The sequence below is a fragment of the Alosa sapidissima genome, chromosome 8, assembly GCF_018492685.1.
Source record: "Alosa sapidissima isolate fAloSap1 chromosome 8, fAloSap1.pri, whole genome shotgun sequence".
NCBI lineage: Eukaryota > Metazoa > Chordata > Actinopteri > Clupeiformes > Clupeidae > Alosa > Alosa sapidissima.
This window is the reverse complement of record NC_055964.1, coordinates 31,486,037-31,505,615: the sequence shown is the minus strand read 5'-3', so window position 1 is coordinate 31,505,615 and position 19,579 is coordinate 31,486,037. Positions and strand designations below refer to the sequence as shown.

General features: G+C 42.2%; 1 protein-coding gene across 1 annotated transcript in view; it reads left to right on the top strand.

The window, feature by feature from the left end:
* Positions 1-1,935, top strand: part of ntng2a (netrin g2a) — a 64,335-nt gene extending 62,400 nt beyond the window's left edge. Inside the window, 2 exon segments of the mRNA XM_042102063.1 lie at positions 822-956; positions 1,626-1,935. Coding sequence (XP_041957997.1) covers positions 822-956; positions 1,626-1,846 — 356 coding nt within the window. The 3' untranslated portion in view covers positions 1,847-1,935.
* The last annotated feature ends 17,644 nt before the right edge of the window (positions 1,936-19,579 follow it).

The window sequence follows — 19,579 nt, the reverse complement described above, 5'->3', positions numbered from 1 at the left end:
GAGAATCTGTCAAGTGAAGCTTTATTTGAAAACAAAAAAAAAACATCCTGTTATCCTGTTCAAAAACATAGCTATGGCAGAGCAGACTTATGCTTCTGAAAGCCTAACAGCTTGCCTTTCAACACCAGCTGGCATTCTGTTGGCTGCAGCCACCGCCACACTCGGTAGAATGTTACAGTAGAACACTGACATCTGCTGGCCAGATGGAATGCTGTCCGTCTCCCAGGCAACAGGCCTGACTGACAGCTCAAGCGCTGACATTTTTGTCAGCAAGGCTGTGGACTTACAAGCAGAACACAGATGTGAGCAGGACCTGGAGGCGCTGTTTCAGATGCCGCTCCCTGGAGTTTTGGTGTGTAGCACACAACCACGTGATCAGATATTGCTGGAGGAGAGGCTGGATTTGTAGCCTTGGGCAGAAATGACCTCGGGGTAAGAATACTTAAAGCTCCTGAAGGTTTGCTCTTCCTCGTATCCATAGTGATGTAGCCTCCATACAGCATCAAAAATATCAGCCGTGCAGAGACCAGAGGTTTGAGACAGACTCTTGTACAGAAAAAATCATCATACACCCTTAGATATAAAACATCCTAGAACTCCTCCATGTTGTCTGTGTTATTTTTTACTCTAAGAAAGATTCCTTGGAAGAGTGGAGTTAAGGGTTACTTTTCTGATTCTTTGACCCAGGAGAAAGAGATTCAATGTCAAACTCGAGGCCTTTTTCATAAATCCCCCATCCCTTTCACCAAAGGCCACAGTATAAAAGACCAAGTTCGTTCCTCGCTCTCATGGGCTGCACCTGCTCTTTTCCATTTACCCAGAATGCAACTGCAACCAGCTGGGCTCTCTGCATGCCCGCTGTAACGAAACAGGCTTCTGCCAGTGCAGAGAGGGCACCACGGGGCAGAAGTGTGAGGACTGTGTACCCGGCTTCACCTGGAAACAGGGCTGCATCCGTAAGTCAGACACTCACACCTTTCATGCGGAAGGGGGATATATAGACCCTTTCAAGAGAGTTCCATTATCAGCATCATAGTTGGCCCCACAAGGCTTCCGTTTTAACGTTCCATATGTTATCTTAATGAAGAGGAAGTAGATTGGGAACCAAATAGAACGTTCAAGCATTGTTTTTGTTTTTATTGTTAAGGGTCTATAAATACATGACAGAACATTTAAACTTCATTTACATTCATTTACATAGGCCTACATTTGGCAGTGTTACTTTTGTGTTCTCTCCAGCAGTGCTCATGTTCATTGTTCAGAATTGTGTAAAATGTATAACACTAGTACGACTAAGTACAGCTTACTTGTCTATATATAGATGTCTATACACAAGGACACTACTACATCAGTCCAGTTTGTCTTCCAGATACAGTAGCCTACAGTAGCTACACATTATAGTATCTTGATATCTTATTGAATCTGATGTCTGTGTGTGTGTGTGTGTGTGTGTGTGCGTGTGTGTGTGTGTGTCTCTATGTATGTGTGTGTGTGTATGTGTGTGTGTGTGTGTGTGTCTCTATGTCTGTGTGTGTGTGTGTGTGTGTGTGTGTGTGTGTGTGTGTGTGTGTGTCTCTATGTATGTGTGTGTGTGTATGTGTGTGTGTATGTCTCCCATCCACCAGCTAACGTGTGTGACGACGAGATGCTCATGTGCCAGAACGGCGGCACGTGTGTGCAGAACCAGAAGTGTGTGTGCCCGCCGGAGTTCAAGGGCGTGCTGTGTGAGCAAGAGCGCTGCACCGGCAAGAAGGGCTGCGACGGCGCCGCGTCCTGCTCCCTCAGCTCGACCGCCGCTCTGCTCTGCCTGCTGCTCCACGGCCTGCTGCTGAGGCTGCCCGCCTGAGGGGCGGCGCCAGCGAGCGAGCGCTGCGCTGACCCCAACACACACACCAACACCTCCACCAATACTACTACTACTACTACTGTTACTTCTACTACAACCCCCCCCCCCCCCCCCCTCCGCCCCCCACAGCCCTGCCGATGACCCCACCTGCCCCGCCAAACCCGCGGCTAGCGGTGCTGACCTACTCTGGGACGCTCCAGGAAGTGCTCAGGGGTCAAAGGGTCGTGGGGTCAAGGTTCACCGACGCCTTCACTAGAGACGAGAGTGCTGCTTGCCTGCTCGTCACTTATCTTTGAACAACGCCTGTGTGCTGCGAGGACTCTAACCAAAACAAACAAAAACAAATAAAAAAATAGTAAAAAAAAAAGATAAGAGAAGAATAGAATAAGAAATGTCTATAAGAAATGTTTAAGAGAGAAATATATAAATAGAAGACAGTTTTTTTGCTCTTGTTGTAGTTTTTTGCGTTGACACCCACAAAAGTTCATGTTCCGCACTTACTTAGCCAACTTGTTTTTACGAACAGACATGGTTGTATTCACTGCTGAGGTCTACTAATGCCAAGTTATCCACTCTTAAAGACTCCTTTCCACTCATTCTCCTTACGTTGCTGCAGTTTTTTCTTACTCAACAGTCACCTGACATTGGCAGGCGTGAAGCGGAGCGATGCCTGTTGTTCCACGTCACTGGCAGGTGGAAAAGGAATGCGCGTGTACATACTGTAGTTTGTGGTTGAGATGTGGTCTTACACATGGAGCCCAGGACAGTGGACAAACAGAGAATGATCGAAACTGAGCAAATCTATATCTGTATATTTCAAAAGGAATATATATATATATATATATATATATATATATATAACTATTGTATATTAACATTGTTTGAATATTTTTTGTAGAAAGTGTTATTTTTGTTCTAAGTAAACCTTACCATTATTAAGAACGTGGAGCCTTTGATTAACTATCTCACAATGTTTTAATGTAATACAGTAGATTCAACAATGCCTCTTATCACGACTTGGGCACTGACAGTCAGAGTTGTGGACCGTGAGCACACACACACACACACACACACACACACACACACACACGCAGCTCTTGTGGAGGGCTTGTGGAGATGTGTGTGGAGAGCGTGCCCAGAAGGAGCTCTCGTCGCCGCGGAGATGTGCTGTGACACTCTCTTGATCACCAACACCAGTAACTAGAGACATCACTGTGAGCGCCTTCCCCTTACTCTCATCCCCTCTCACGGTCACCAACGGTCACCGACGCCACGGCACGGAAAAACAAGCAAACAAACAAACAAACAAACAAACAAACATCTGGAGGAGGCTGGCTGACCACAAACCCACACACACACATACACAGGTGTGCGCCTCAATGAGAGGCGCAAACCCCCGTCACCTCAGAGAGACCAGGGTCCCCCTCGGACCCGTCGGTGTGCCCCATCATCGCTGCTGCTGCTGCTGCTGCTGTGTCCAGCCCCAGTCCAGCCCCTGGTCAGCTGGTTACGTACGGCCACAGCACAGGAAATACAGTATTCTGCCTCCTGAGGCTTCTTCTCTACCCATGCTTCAGAATAAGAGTCTTTCATCCATGTACTGTCAGCCTTCCAAAGAATAAAACCTGACAATCAGAAAGTACTCAGCCAATGGGTGGATGTGTCTTATTGAGATCACCACAGTATCAGTGTAGTTTACAAAAAACAAACAGTTCACAACATGAATAAAGATGACATGAACACAACCATCTTGCAGGTAAATCTACTTTATATGAATGCATATGATATTTGATCAGAATGAGCTAATACCAGACTAAATATGACATTATTATTATTATTTCATAAAATGTATTCTTTTTTTAAATAAAACAAGCCTAAATGTGTTAGATTAAAGCATTTATATGATGGATATCTCACCAATGTGTCAACATTATTAAAGGCCTCTTTGGGACATAGCCTTGTGTATGTGCGCTGACTAAAGGTGTTGACCAAAATTACTTTAATTGGGGAGGGGATGGGGGGCACACTCACACACACACAATGTCGTATTTGACATGAATCAGGCCTGCTCCTGAGTGAATTAGCATCTAGGCAGTCAAGTCTGAAGTCTAAAGAGATACACACACGCCTGGTGAGTTCAGCTGCGGTGATAAAAAGTGAACATACACCTGAAGAGTTGAGCTGCGATGATGCAAGGTATACACACACACATTTGAACATCCATGTAAATACTGTATGTGCAATTACAGGACTTGTAGCGAAGGCAGAGAGCGGTCGTTGACCCCAATGCCAAAGCGCCAGGCTCGTTGGTATGGCAGTCAGAATGCTTTCTAAACCGTAGTGACGGCACTCCATCACAGGACTGCTTGTGTCATTCTCTGCCACACAGAGAAGAACAAGAAGTTCTGGGAGAGACCTCAGGCAAAGTCCTTTTAGGCAAGTCTCCCCACTCGGCGGGCAACTTGCAACACATTTTGGGTAGTTATCGGGCAACTATTTTCCTATTCAAGTGAATGGGGAAGCATACACGAAGGGGCGGGCCATGTGGAGAGACTAGTGCCTTGATTGGCATTATGAACTATCCCTATGCATTTCTATGGAGGATTCTTGGAGTGCTGTGTCACCTGATTTGAAAGTTTCTGCCTCAGATCTACCTGAACTCTCCAGGTGCAGAGAGCCGTGCCGAGAGTGAGTGAAATGTGAGGAGACGTGCCGTTCCTCGGCTTCAGGGATTTGAGCAGAATGGAGACAGACACGGTGAAAACAATTACCTGGTGTCTGGACAGAAATGCCTCTGACGTTTACAAGCTCATTAAAAAGGCCTGATGATGTATTAGCTTAATGAGTTTCGAGCAGAGAGATGAAAGCATTTTAAAGTAACTCTTTACTGATCTGGAAGAGGAAATGGTGACGACATCTCTGACACTTTTCCACCTCATCTTCCTGGCGCAGTGAGCTGCCTGCTACAACAGCGGCGCACGGGGAGCAGTGAGGGGGTAGGTGCTTCGCTCCCACAGGTCAGGGCTCGAACCCGCAACCCTCCGGTCACAGGTCCAGAGTGCTAACCAGTGGGCCACGGCTGCCCACATTATAATACTATAAGATATATTTACATACTGTAATGTAATGTACTGTTATGTTTTGGAAATGTTTAGTGTTTTCTGGCATTTAGCTCACAAAATACACTCCCACTCCCATTTTGATATTATCATTTAAATAATCCTGCAGGGATATTGAAGAAGGTGATATTCATCATCTCAAGGGCATCTAGAGGTATACTGGCTAAACCGAAGCATGTTTAGATCTTGTCATTTTAGCATCTTACTGTACATCAGTATGGCTCTAATTCCATCAATCCAGTGCCGGGGAAGCTGTGTCGTGAGGGCCCCCTGGAGCTGTGTTTGGCAGATGAAGTAAGATTTATTTATATCATTTGTTATGTAGTAGCTGCATTTGGCAGGTGAAATTATTTATTTATATATACATGTCTATAAGTAAGGTTCATTACTACAGTGTTTTTCACAGACTGGCAAAACTCTCTAGTCCAAAAGAAGATGGCATTCTGTCTGTTTTAAACACTGTACTGGTTTAGGTACCAGTGTGTGTATATCTGCTGTAACTGTTGTGATGGGTAACCTCCTTTTACAGTTGTTCTGTCGCTTCGGTGCATTTATCGAATCATAATCAAATAATCAAATTTCTCAAAACAATTAGTGCAAAATACCCCTCATAGTGGATAACCTGCAAAAGCGTGTATCTTGCTCCAAAATACATAGTTTATGCCTCAAAAGCAAATATTTATGCCAATGAAACGGTTGGTGCGATCAAAACGGAAAGTCAGGCTATTGTTTAGGTCAATATAGTGAAACTGTTTTGTTGTGTTGTCAATGTGACAGTTTACTCAGTATTTTGTAATGAATAAGGTGCAAGGCAACACTATTTTCTATTTCAAACCTACAAAGTTACACATTATTGTGTATGGAGGGGGTTAATTGCAAGACAGTGGATATGTTTCAAAGTTGTTTTTCTCTTAACAGGTATTTTACAGCATTGTACAAATGAAAAACTGCACTATATGTATACATAAGGGCATATAAATACATAAGAAAAAATAAATAAAAGTAAAAACGTAAAATGCATGTGGATAAAAAGCTATAAAAGTATATACATTAGATCAGCTAAGAAAATGTAATAGAGAATAAACTAGTTTTTAATCTGGTCTTGAAGCCTTCAGTTGTCGTGACACTTTTGATGTGGTTAAGCAGTTGGTTCCACAATCTGACCACATCTAAAATCAGCTTCCCCACACTTTAACAGTGGGTTCGACGAGCAGAAGTCTCTCTTGCGATCTAAGGAGCCTGGGCATAGGGTGATGGACCATGTCAGCTAGATAGTCGGGCCCGGCCTTAATGAGAACTCTTGCTGCTGCCATTTGAATCAATTGTAGCGGTGTAATTGTCTTTTTAGGGAGACCTTTTAAAAGACCATTACAGTATTCAACCCTACTGGATAAAAGCATGGATGAGTTTTTCAAGATCAGGCTGAGACATGAGACCCCTTATGATGTAATCTTTAATTTATCCTCTTTTTTGCCAAATACAATCACTTCAGTATTTTCTTTAACTGGTATTTTCTTTAACCAGCTGTTGATCTGGTCAATGCATTGGCAGAGGGACTCAAGAGCATAGATATACACAATAAAGGCTAGATGTCTTATGGCAAAGTCTCTAACGGCATCACCGGCGGCCATCTTGTCACAGGCAAGCTATCTGGTGGGCTCTGTGGTACCTGATGTAAGGTATATCTCTTCTTCTACTAAAGGCAGAACAATGCCCCAGGCTATAACAATGACACCTTCAGGTCACTACCTGTCATTACAGTGCACCATTGAAACACAATGTTACGAGTTAGCGAGCTGACTGTGGCAAGATGGCTGCGAGGTGCGGACGTCGACCTCCACATTGGCCAGCAGCGCGGACGAGACATCTAGCCTTTATTATATATATCTATGCTCAAGAAGGCTGTGGTCATTGGACGACAGGGCTAAGTAGATTTTAGTGTCAAGAGCATACCTATGAGCATACCTATGAAAGATAAGAGATCTGATTGTTCTGTATTATTATGACCAATAAATAAATGCACATTATATCACAATATTTACATCACAACTCTTTCCGTTTCAGTGGCCAATGTGACGCTTGTCCAGCTGTTATCTTATGCTACGTTTACACGTGGCCGGCTATTTTCATAAACGGACATTTTACCCTCTCTGTTTTCAAAAATAACATCGTGCACACTTGTCAGTTTTCAGAAAAGTTTTCCTTTACACTAACCCGGGTACATGCCTTCAAAAGCATGCCAAACCTGTCGGTGGCAGTGTAAGGAGAAGCTTAATCCCACGTTAGCCAATCAGAATCCCAAAAATACCAACAACAGCAACAAATCATTTCCTCTTTCTCTTCTGAACTGATTAAAAATCTTCGGTCGCATCGTTTTCGTTGTCGTCTAAACAGGGCCTAAATGAGCGTCCCTTCACTAGTCTGTAACCTTTCACCCCATCTCCTGTGGAGTCTGCACAGAGATCCCTCCTCTGCTGTCAGAATCTGCTCATGTGGATCCGTGACAGGCTCATCACAGCTGAGGCTTCTGAAGTTTTTACAGACTTGAGCTCTGCAGTTTGAAAGTCAGACACACAGACATGCAGCACAGACTGCCGATGGAGAAGACTACAGACCATCACCTACACGCTAATCCCTTAGACTACAGACCATCACCTACACGCTAATCCCTTAGAATACACACCATCACCTACACGCTAATCCCTCAGACTACAGACCATCACCTACACGCTAATCCCTTAGAATACACACCATCACCTACACGCTAATCCCTTAGAATACACACCATCACCTACACGCTAATCCCTTAGAATACACACCATCACCTACACGCTAATCCCTTAGAATACACACCATTACCTACAGGCTACTCCCTTAGAATACACACCATTACCTACACGCTAATCCCTTAGAATACACACCATTACCTACAGGCTACTCCCTCAGACTACAGACCATCACATACACGCTAATCCCTTAGAATACACACCATCACCTACACGCTAATCCCTTAGAATACACACCATTACCTACAGGCTACTCCCTCAGACTACAGACCATCACCTACATGCTAATCCCTTAGAATACACACCATTACCTACACGCTAATCCCTTAGAATACACACCATCACCTACACGCTAATCCCTTAGAATACACACCATTGCCTACAGGCTACTCCCTCAGACTATAGACTACTGCCTCAGATCACAGACCATCAGTCTGTGGGCACCAGTGTGTGTGTGTGTGTGTGTGTGTGTGTGTGTGTCTGTGCGTGTGTGTGTGTCCGGACCATCACCTCCAAACTACCGGCTACTCAGACAGACTACAAACTATCACCTACAGGCCAGTGTGTGAATGTGTGTGTGCGTGCGTGCGTGCGTGTGTGCGTGTCTGTGTGTGTGTGTGCGTGTCTGTGTGTGTGTGTGCATGTGTGTGTCTGGACCATCACCTCCTATGCCAGAGACGTTATCATCAGTATCAAGAGTGGTTTGAGCAACATTTTCTGCTACCACTAGATGGCACTACCGAACTATGAACGTGACACTGTCCCTAGATGGTAGACACTAGACTTTGAAGACTTGTTTTGGCATGTACAGGTTAAAACATCTGATAACTCAGATTTGTGTAAACTTAAAATGTACATAAAATAGAATGGCATGGTTCAGCCTAACTGGCTTGGCGTTGAAACAGAAAACAAATCACATAGAAAATCTGAGAGAAAAACTTAATAGGCAGGGTTTGAATTATTGTGAGGGTCTCTAAAAAAAGAATGGTAGCCTAGGTGTAGGTGTGGCGAGCTAATAAATAAATAAATAAATAAATAAATAAATAAGTAGCCTAGAAAGTGTGATTTCCGTAACTAGGCCTAAGAAACGTTGTCGTTTATATCAATAACACATATTATTGGTGTTATGTTGTGTTATGCCTGTTTTATAAGAAGAGTTTGGTTCTGAAACGCTATAGCCCAAATCCATTTTTTTAAATATACCTGTAATAAGTCATGTCATTTAATTGTGTATTTCAGGTAATATCAATAAAATTGCAGTTCTGCAGTTCAACTTGATTGAGTAAAGATAAATCAAATAACAATACACATTTCCACTGAAATTAGTTGGGAAACAAAATCAAAACAAATGATTGACAATTCATTAGAATGCAGGATATAGCGTTTTGGAACCAAACTCTTCATATATACTGTATTCTTGCATGGAAGTCAGCATAGCAGTAGAAATATATATCAATTTGTGAAAAGTCAAAGAGTAGTATACATCGCACACTGGAGGGTATATTTTGCTGACTTTATTTGCCGTGTTCAAGCCAAATAAAGTCAGCAAAATATACCCTCCAGTGTGCGATGTATACTACTCTTTTGACTTTTCAATAGTTATACTGCACACCATCAGCACCTGGAGCAAGAAGAGCTGTGCACAGGGATTTTGACCTTTGATATATTAATTTGTGTAGGTGCGATTGTCTGGGGTCTGGCAATATACGAATCATGATGGTGAAATACTCTAATGCTAAGCAATTTACAAAAATATATACTGACACCTACAGTACACATTTTATTCAGCTTTATTCACTTAAGTATTGTCACTGAACTGTGCCTGCTATGACCATCTTTTGATTCTCTGATATGGAAAAGAAGTTTATCATTTTGAGGTGCTATTACATTAGGATTTCAGCCCAAATTCAACCGGATTAGGTGAGATCTGCTGCTTATTTTGATATATGGTTTGTAGGGGCGGTTTTAGCAACTTGGAGGCCCTGGGCAAAGAACTTCGTTTTCATGCCGGCGCAGTGATACACAATGGGCCTGTGACGTTCTTAGAATGCCAGTAGGATGGTTTTAAAAGGTAGGACAACTCGACACGACAGAGGCCCTGGGCAAAAGTCTGTGTGTGTGTGTGTGTGTGTGTGTACGTAAGCGATGTATCATGAATAAAAAAAATAAATATTTGTTCCACCTGCTAGCTGGCTGGTGGATTCCAAAGTCTACCGGATGTCTAGGCTTTATTTAACATTTATTTTCTATTTGGCCTGATTGACCAATTTGAGCTCCAGTTTTTATGTCAGGACACAGGATACAGGAAAGGCCATTCAAATCACATGGGAATGTTGCTTTGTGGAAACACAGAAAGCACCTTGTGATGGCACACACACACACACACACACACACACACACGCACGCGCGCGCGCCTCTGTTGATCACGTGCCATAAATCCATCTAATGGTGTGAGAAGGGTGGTGGCAGGGCGGGAGGCATACGGGATGTTATACCAGCCAATCAGCTGCAGGATAGCGATCGGATGATGCAATCACATCAGAGCACCTTAAACTCACCTGCTTTAGTGTGTTTTGTTTTGCTAGTATTCCATATCCTGTTTGTATGCAGTGTGTGGCATTTTGAACTTTTGCACAGTGTCCTTGAGTGACTTCAAGGGTGCTTGTAAGTAACATGCATTATTATTATTATTATTATTATCATTTTTATTAAAATAAGCTCTCCATATCCTGGTCCTTGATAACAAACATGCAAGGGTGACAGATGAGGTCATCTGTTTCAGTGTTTGTTTTGCTTTGGTGAGTTTAAATACTCCAGCAGGATAAGCTCACACACACACACACACACACGCACCATGTTTTATTTGTCTGTTTGGAGAATGGCGACACAGCTTTTTTAAGTTCAATCTTTTGCCTGTTTATGATTTCTCATAAAATGTCTTTCTTTAATTCTGCTGGCCTTTAATGACTTTAATGGCCTTTAAAGACTAAAAAACATTAAATACAACTTGACAAACTAGAACCTCTCTTTAACTCTTTCCCGTCCGATCAGAATTCTTCAGAAATTACTTCTTTACTTTCTGTTGGTGACCTAAGCATATCTTAAGGAGAGTATTTGTTTTTCCTTGAAGCCTGGTAGAATATACACATTTATTTTTGAGATGAGATTAATTCATTTATTATTTTGTATGTATTGATTTGCACAAAATTGGCACATTTCGGACACTAATTGTGAGTATAAAAATCAATTACTGTTTGAATGCTGCATCTTAAAACAGTTCTTAGTGTGGAAAGATGCATATATCTGTCGGAGCAATTGGATTAAAGGGAACACTCAAAAACAAACTTTGAACCAATGTACTCTGAACCATATATATATATATATTATCATATTCCTGGAATTATGAAAATACAGTACAATATTACAATATCACAATTTGTACAATTCAACCAATATTAATGGATTATTGTTTACAGTTTTTAGAACTGAAAAAAAACAGATCGATATCATACAATTTCAATGTGTTTTCAATAACCGAAAGAACGTTCAAAACAAAGCAAAAGAGTTCCTAAAGAATCTGCACATGGGTAAGAATGGGCATCATGCAGCTTCAACACATGATCATAACAACAAACTGGACACTTTTAACCACCTGGTCCAGAAACATGCCTGCGGTCAGGACTCCACTGACCCTCTTTTCCTGAAAACCACCCACATGCACACCCACACATTTACATCTGCAAATACATTTGCATCCTAATATACAGTACTCATAAGATCTCCCATTCATCTCATACTACATGCATGCACACATGTACGCAGGTGCTTGCACACACACACACACACACACACACACACACACACACGCAGATAAAACACATTTGACAATCCTCTCGCGGTATCTCTAACAATGGCCATCCAATGTCAATCACAGATCATTTCAGTAGAAGGGGGTCACCTGCGCTTCAGCCTGGTTGGTGCTCACGGAACAGGACGCAAAAATCAAAAGGGGGGATCCAAGGTCTAACAAGAACCAAGGAGCAAGACCGGAGCACACAATGCTTTAAGTGATTTTTACAATTTTCTCAATTGTTTACACACAATTTTGAAAACAGGGTTCTTTTTTTCAAAATATAATCACAATTATCCAAACATCACACTCAATTTGCATAATTCCTAGATTGTTTGCAAAATGACACACTTCAGTCAAAACATACACACTTCAGTCAAAACATATACACATATTTGTATCACCAACACAGTTTTCAATGATCAGACACTATTGCAGCCAGTTTTACACTGCTGTGATGAATAAAAAACACATTTGTAAAAAAACTAATGTTAGGAAATAGCATGTGCTAGTTTCTTAGCCAGACATTGTTACGTAAGGGATAATTTAGATCACAAAAAATAGTGACAAACCCACAACATTCTTCATGATTAGTTTGAGATATAGGGAGAATGTACACAAATAGGCCTACTATAAACTTACCAACACTGATGCTGCAGACTGAATATTTCAAGTATTTAGTGTATTTCAATATTTCAATACAGTATTTCTTACCATAATCAGTTACAGTAATCAACCAACAATGAAATCAAAGAAACAAATCAAATCTGTAGACAAATAAAAATTACTGCATGAAGTACATACACTTTGACTCTGAAGAAAAACTATTGTAAAAGCTGTTGCCTTTTATAGTACACCTGAGTGCTGCGTTTTCAAATTAGCCCATGTGTGCTTCCACACCTGGTGGATGTGATTATCCTATTCGTTCATTAGTGTGGTCATTGGCAATCCAGTGCTTTGTAATGACAAGGAAGTAACCTCACAATCCTTATCTGTGTCTAAGGTGTGTGTAGAGTTTTACAAATCACTGTGTGTAATGTTTTGCAAAAAGGGTGAAGCAGACATTGTCTGTAATGCTGTGCAAATCTGTGGAGGTGTTTCGCTCCTTGGAGTAGAATTTTGCAAATTGTGTGGAAGTTTTTATTTTAGTGTGTAAACAATCGTAAAAAACTGTATTAGCCTAGTGCAAACCGACTAACGTTTCGATGCCCATGCGTTAGTCGGTTTGCACCAGGCTAATAAAAATCACTTACAGATCATTTCAATCAATTTCTAATGTTTGTGTTTGTCAATTGTCTTGTCTTGTCTTGCCAGTCCAGTGATATTGTCTCATCTAACTTCCTGTATACCATCCAGTCTAACTTCCTGTATACCATCCAGTCTAATTTCCTGTATACCACTTCCTGTATACCAGGGGTTCTCAAAGTTTTGATTGGTGAGGGCCAATTCAGGAACCCAACATTAACTGAGGGCCGCCAAAGGGGCGGGGGGAGAAAAAGAAAAAAAAAACCTGGAAAATAAATCCCATTTTAATGACCAGGTTGCATCTCTACAGTTTATATTTATTGCATTAAACACATTTTAATTCATAACTGAGGCTAAACCTGGCAAAACTTGTGGAAATCTTAAGAAAAATTGCAATGCACACACAATCCCTGGGGTTCTCTACCCTCAACAGACAAATTTGGGATATAACAGTTCTGGTTGTAGTCCATTTCAAGTACAAACTTATTTAGAACAAACAGTCTCAGTGCGCCTTGCTTCTTATCAGCATAGGCCTTATTCAGGGCCAATTCCAGCTACCAAAGCACCACAGGAAAACCTGACGGCCACGAAACACCACTAAATGGAGATTCATTCTTTTCAAAGCACACAGTACAGTTGTACAGTTGTACAGTTTTACAGATGTTGTCAGATGTTATCGCGGGCCGCCAGAAATGTTTCCGCGGGCCGCCATTGGCCCCCGGGCCGCACTTTGAGAACCTATGCTGTATACCATCCAGTCTAAATGTTCTTGTCTGTCTGTCACTTTGTTTTGTCTTGTGTTTTCTGTTTCACACTATGTATGTTACATACCCCCCCCCCCCCCTCCCCAAATATCTATGTTCTCGCTAAAATAGGGTGGATGGTCATGGTAGGACAAGTGAAATCAAATTAGGATGTAATTCATTGAGCAGTATATTACAGGTGTTTATATGTATTAAAAATAAAGTTGTCCTCCGAAGAGGGGGGGTCGTGGTGGGTTTATATATAAAAAAGAAGGCACACACAAGCGTGTTTATCTCCACTTATATCAATGCCAGCACGTGGGTGTATGTAACTGGACAGTGATATATAAAGGGAGGCATTGGGAGAGAAGAGCAACAATCCACTAAGAGAGAGAAGAATCGTCCAGTTTCATCATGAAGACTTGTGGAGCTCTGCTGGTGCTGCTGTTTGGCTGAGGCGCAGCTTGGAGGAGAGACCAACAGTACAAATGCGTTTACGGGTGCAGCACAGACAACTGAAGATGCTGCCACAGCCTCCACCCAACAAACCAACCAGCCTAACATCTACGCTGTGCTGACACGAACGGAAGCCTTGGAGAACAGACTGAGAGCCAGTGAGATCATGGAAGAAGCCTTGGAGAATCAGTTGAACGCTATACAGACGGAGCATGCAGGTAGACCAAATATGTTTTTGTTTTTATCTCTCCCCAAATCTCTTTAAATAAATCTATCACCTATACCTACAATTTGACTTTACCTGTGCTTTCCTTTGGGTTTATACAGCTTGTAACTGTCATTTTCAATCATACAGATTTGAGTTCATGTCAATGCATATAAATTTATCTTGTATTAGATCTAGATAAATTAATCTAGTAATTGAGAATTAACATTACAATTACATTGTGTAAATGGTTATGTAACATTCTCTTACCATTCCGTCATTCTTGCCAGACTTGCTTTTGATACTGTATAGTGGAACTGGAATAGCCCTTCAAAACTCTGACCTGAACCGATCTCCATTCACCTTGACTTTAACAGTGCTCCTACACCCTTACTAAAGCCTGACTTTAACAGTGATCCTACACCCTTACTAAAGCCTGACTTTAACAATGCTCCTACACCCTTACTAAAGCCTGACTTCAACAGTGCCAATACACCCTTACTAAAGCCTGACTTTATCAGTGCTCCTACACCCTTACTAAAGCCTGACTTCAACAGTGCCAATACACCCTTACTAAAGCCTGACTTCAACAGTGCTCCTACACCCTTACTAAAGCCTGACTTTATCAGTGCTCCTACACCCTTACTAAAGCCTGACTTTATCAGTGCTCCTACACCCTTACTAAAGCCTGACTTTAACAGTGATCCTACACCCTTACTAAAGCCTGACTTTAACAATGCTCCTACACCCTTACTAAAGCCTGACTTCAACAGTGCCAATACACCCTTACTAAAGCCTGACTTTATCAGTGCTCCTACACCCTTACTAAAGCCTGACTTCAACAGTGCCAATACACCCTTACTAAAGCCTGACTTCAACAGTGCTCCTACACCCTTACTAAAGCCTGACTTTATCAGTGCTCCTACACCCTTACTAAAGCCTGACTTTAACAATGCTCCTACACCCTTACTAAAGCCTGACTTCAACAGTGCCAATACACCCTTACTAAAGCCTGACTTCAACAGTGCTCCTACACCCTTACTAAAGCCTGACTTTATCAGTGCTCCTACACCCTTACTAAAGCCTGACTTTAACAGTGCTCCTACACCCTTACTAAAGCCTGACTTCAACAGTGCCAATACACCCTTACTAAAGCCTGACTTTAACAGTGCTCCTACACCCTTACTAAAGCCTGACTTCAACAGTGCCAATACACCCTTACTAAAGCCTGACTTCAACAGTGCTCCTACACCCTTACTAAAGCCTGACTTCAACAGTGCCAATACACCCTTACTAAAGCCTGACTTCAACAGTGCTCCTACACCCTTACTAAAGCCTGACTTTATCAGTGCTCCTACACCCTTACTAAAGCCTGACTTTAACAATGCTCCTACACCCTTACTAAAGCCTGACTTCAACAGTGCCAATACACCCTTACTAAAGCCTGACTTCAACAGTGCTCCTACACCCTTACTAAAGCCTGACTTTATCAGTGCTCCTACACCCTTACTAAAGCCTGACTTTAACAGTGCTCCTACACCCTTACTAAAGCCTGACTTCAACAGTGCCAATACACCCTTACTAAAGCCTGACTTTAACAATGCTCCTACACCCTTACTAAAGCCTGACTTCAACAGTGCCAATACACCCTTACTAAAGCCTGACTTTAACAATGCTCCTACACCCTTACTAAAGCCTGACTTTAACAATGCTCCTACACCCTTACTAAAGCCTGACTTTAACAATGCTCCTACACCCTTACTAAAGCCTGACTTTAACAATGCTCCCACACCCTTACTAAAGCCTGACTTTATCAGTGCCAATACACCCTTACTAAAGCCTGACTTTATCAGTGCTCCTACACCCTTACTAAAGCCTGACTTTAACAATGCTCCTACACCCTTACTAAAGCCTGACTTTATCAGTGCTCCTACACCCTTACTAAAGCCTGACTTTAACAGTGCTCCTACACCCTTACTAAAGCCTGACTTTATCAGTGCTCCTACACCCTTACTAAAGCCTGACTTCAACAGTGCTCCTACACCCTTACTAAAGCCTGACTTTATCAGTGCTCCTACACCCTTACTAAAGCCTGACTTTAACAATGCTCCTACACCCTTACTAAAGCCTGACTTTATCAGTGCTCCTACACCCTTACTAAAGCCTGACTTTATCAGTGCTCCTACACCCTTACTAAAGCCTGACTTTATCAGTGCTCCTACACCCTTACTAAAGCCTGACTTTATCAGTGCTCCTACACCCTTACTAAAGCCTGACTTTAACAGTGCTCCTACACTCTTACTAAAGCCTGACTTTATCAGTGCTTTCCTTTGGGTTCATGGCTATATCTGCACGTCCACTTGAAGGTCTGACTTCTCGGGTTGTTGATTAGTTATGAATTTCCCCATCACTGGGGTCATAGTGATTACATTGTGATACTGACAAACAAAGACATCATAAATAAATGCCATTTTGATACATTTAAGTTTGTCAATTACATTTAATTGTCACCAAGTAAATTAATACGTGCAGCATATTACAGTACAGTTCTGTTTTTTGCCCCTAGAAAGTAGAGTGGCTTTCTCAGTCTCACTGGAAACAACAGCTCCTGACAACACATACACAGGACCCTTCAATACTGGAACAACCCTTGTCTACAAACACATCTTTGTCAACACTGGCAATGCATACAACTCTAACACAGGTGAATATAATTTTAATACACCACATATTTTCATGACTAGTGTGTGTGAGTGTGTGTGTGTGTGTGTGTGTGTGTGTGTGAGTGTGTGTGTGTGTGTGTGTGTGTGTGACCTGCTGTTTGTCTCTCTTTCAGGGTTCTTCACAGCACCGGTGAAGGGACTTTATGACTTCAGTCTTTCCGCTTATGGGGATGGAAGCAATTCTAAGGTGGGAGCATATCTCCGAAGGAACAGGCAGAGACTTATAATGGTGTACAGCTCAGTCACTGGTGGTACCCCAAACGCATCCAATGGTGTGAGTGTATTATTGGATGTGGGAGACGTGGTGGATGTCTACCTGCCTGCCAATTATAGGATAGTAGATAATTATAATCATGTCAGCACCTTCAGAGGTCACCTGGTGTTTCAGGTGTAACAGACTCTGCAGTCAGTCAGCTGACAACTTACTCTGTAAAACCTCTGTAACTTTACTTAAGAAACGGATTACCTGGAAAAAATAAGTAAAGGAACTCTAAGGAATACAGTTACTTGTTCAGTTAAAGGAAACAATATTTAAAAAAAAACAAAGTTAAGTGTACTTGGCATACTGAAGTAAAGTGAACTTGGCTCAAATAAAGGCACTTACCAAAAAAACTAAGTTCTAATAACTCAAGTTCATGAGTAGAAAGCAATCAGCAATACACTGTAAATGTATTTTCTTGACTTTAAAAAATGTTCTTAAAATTTATTTAACTTAACTAGCTAAAATGTTGTTCACTAGACAATAATGGCCAAGTTTGTTCCCAGAATGTCACCACTTAATATAAAACACATAACTAAGTGACAGTGACACTAAAGGCTATACTACTACACTGGTCTTTCTTCCAAAAGATTTGTGTAGATGCATGCATGTGATATCATGAAGCAGTTTCGAGATAAATATCTTTGTGTATTTTTAAAATGCAAAAATATCTAATACTGATTCTATTTTCATACAGATTACTAAGTCATGGTCACCAACTACTATTTTGTTTTTAAAATGCTTTTTAAATACATGCCTACTGTGAATAAAGTCCTTTCACTGCTGCAACTGTTAATTGTTTATGTACCGTAAAAGCTTGTGTACTGGGCTATCTCTCCAGCAGGGGGCAGACTTACACAGTTGCTTCTGTCATACAACACACATATTACAGTATTACACCATATTTAGGTCCCCAGTTCACAGACATGTTAGGGAGGGATATTGGACGTGTGTTAAAAATGTTATTGTGACTATTTAATAGAAAAATATCACACACGATACTGCACTGCTTACATTCATGAATCCAACTTGAGTTTGTGTGTGTGTGTGTGAGAGAGAGAGAGAGAGAGTCAGCATTGTGTGTGTGTGCGCACCAGTGTGTGTGTGTGTGTGTGTGTTTGGTGTGTGTGTGTGTGTGAGAGAGAGAGAGAGAGAGAGAGAGACAGCATTGTGTGTGTGTGTGCACCAGTGTGTGTGTGTGTGTGTGTGTGTGTGTGAGAGAGAGAGAGAGAGAGAGAGAGAGAGACAGCATTGTGTGTGTGTGCACCAGTGTGTGTGTGTGTGTGTGTGTGTGTTTGGTGTGTGTGTGTGAGTGTGTGTGTGTGTGTGTGTGTTTGGTGTGTGTGTGTGAGAGAGAGAGAGACAGCATTGTGTGTGTGTGCACCAGTGTGTGTGTGTGTGTGTGTGTGTTTGGTGTGTGTGTGTGAGTGTGTGTATGTGTGTGTGTGTTTGGTGTGTGTGTGTGAGAGAGAGAGAGAGAGAGAGAGAGAGAGAGACAGCATTGTGTGTGTGCACCAGTGTGTGTGTTTGACAGCATCCTGATGGCACCACTTGCCCGTCCCTCTTACGTAACCCGTCAGCTCTCTCCTCCACCCGTCCCACTCTGACGGTCGCCACAAATAATTCATGGGGGAGGAGCGTGGTCACATGTCAAGGACACACCAAGGACACGCCAAGAACACGCCAAGAACACGCGTGTCACATGGCAGCCTAACATACACATCTCAACTCACACCACCATGCCACCACCCATGCCATCATCTATATTTCACACTCACGACAGGAAATGGCTGAGCATGTCACCTTCGCACAGACTAATGCACAGCTTGCTCGGTAGATACGGGTAATGCACAGGGTAATGAGAGGAGGAGAGGATGAGAAAAGGATAGAGGAGAGGAGGTTGGAGGAGAGAATGATAGGAGGATGGAGGAGAGGAGATGGAGAGGAGGTTGGAGGAGAGAATGATAGGAGGATGGAGGAGAGGAGATTGAGAGGAGAGGAGAAGAAAAATGAAAGACACTAATGAAAGTAAAGGACAAGGACTGCAGAAGAGATAGGCAATGAGAAAAAGGGGGATAGAAGAAACAGAAGGAAAAGAGGAGAAAAGAGGGATGGAGTAATGGAGAGAAGACCAGAGAGAACAGAGGATGCTAAAGCATGAGCAGGATGATAAGGGTGAAAAGAGGAGAGGGGGGGGGGCAGGAATCGTGAATGAAAATGCCCTCCCTAGAGGGAGTGCTTCCTTATCTCTCAATCAATTAAGCACTTACACTCTCGCATGCACGCGCACATGCGCACACTCTCTCTCACACACACACACACACACACACACACACACACACACACA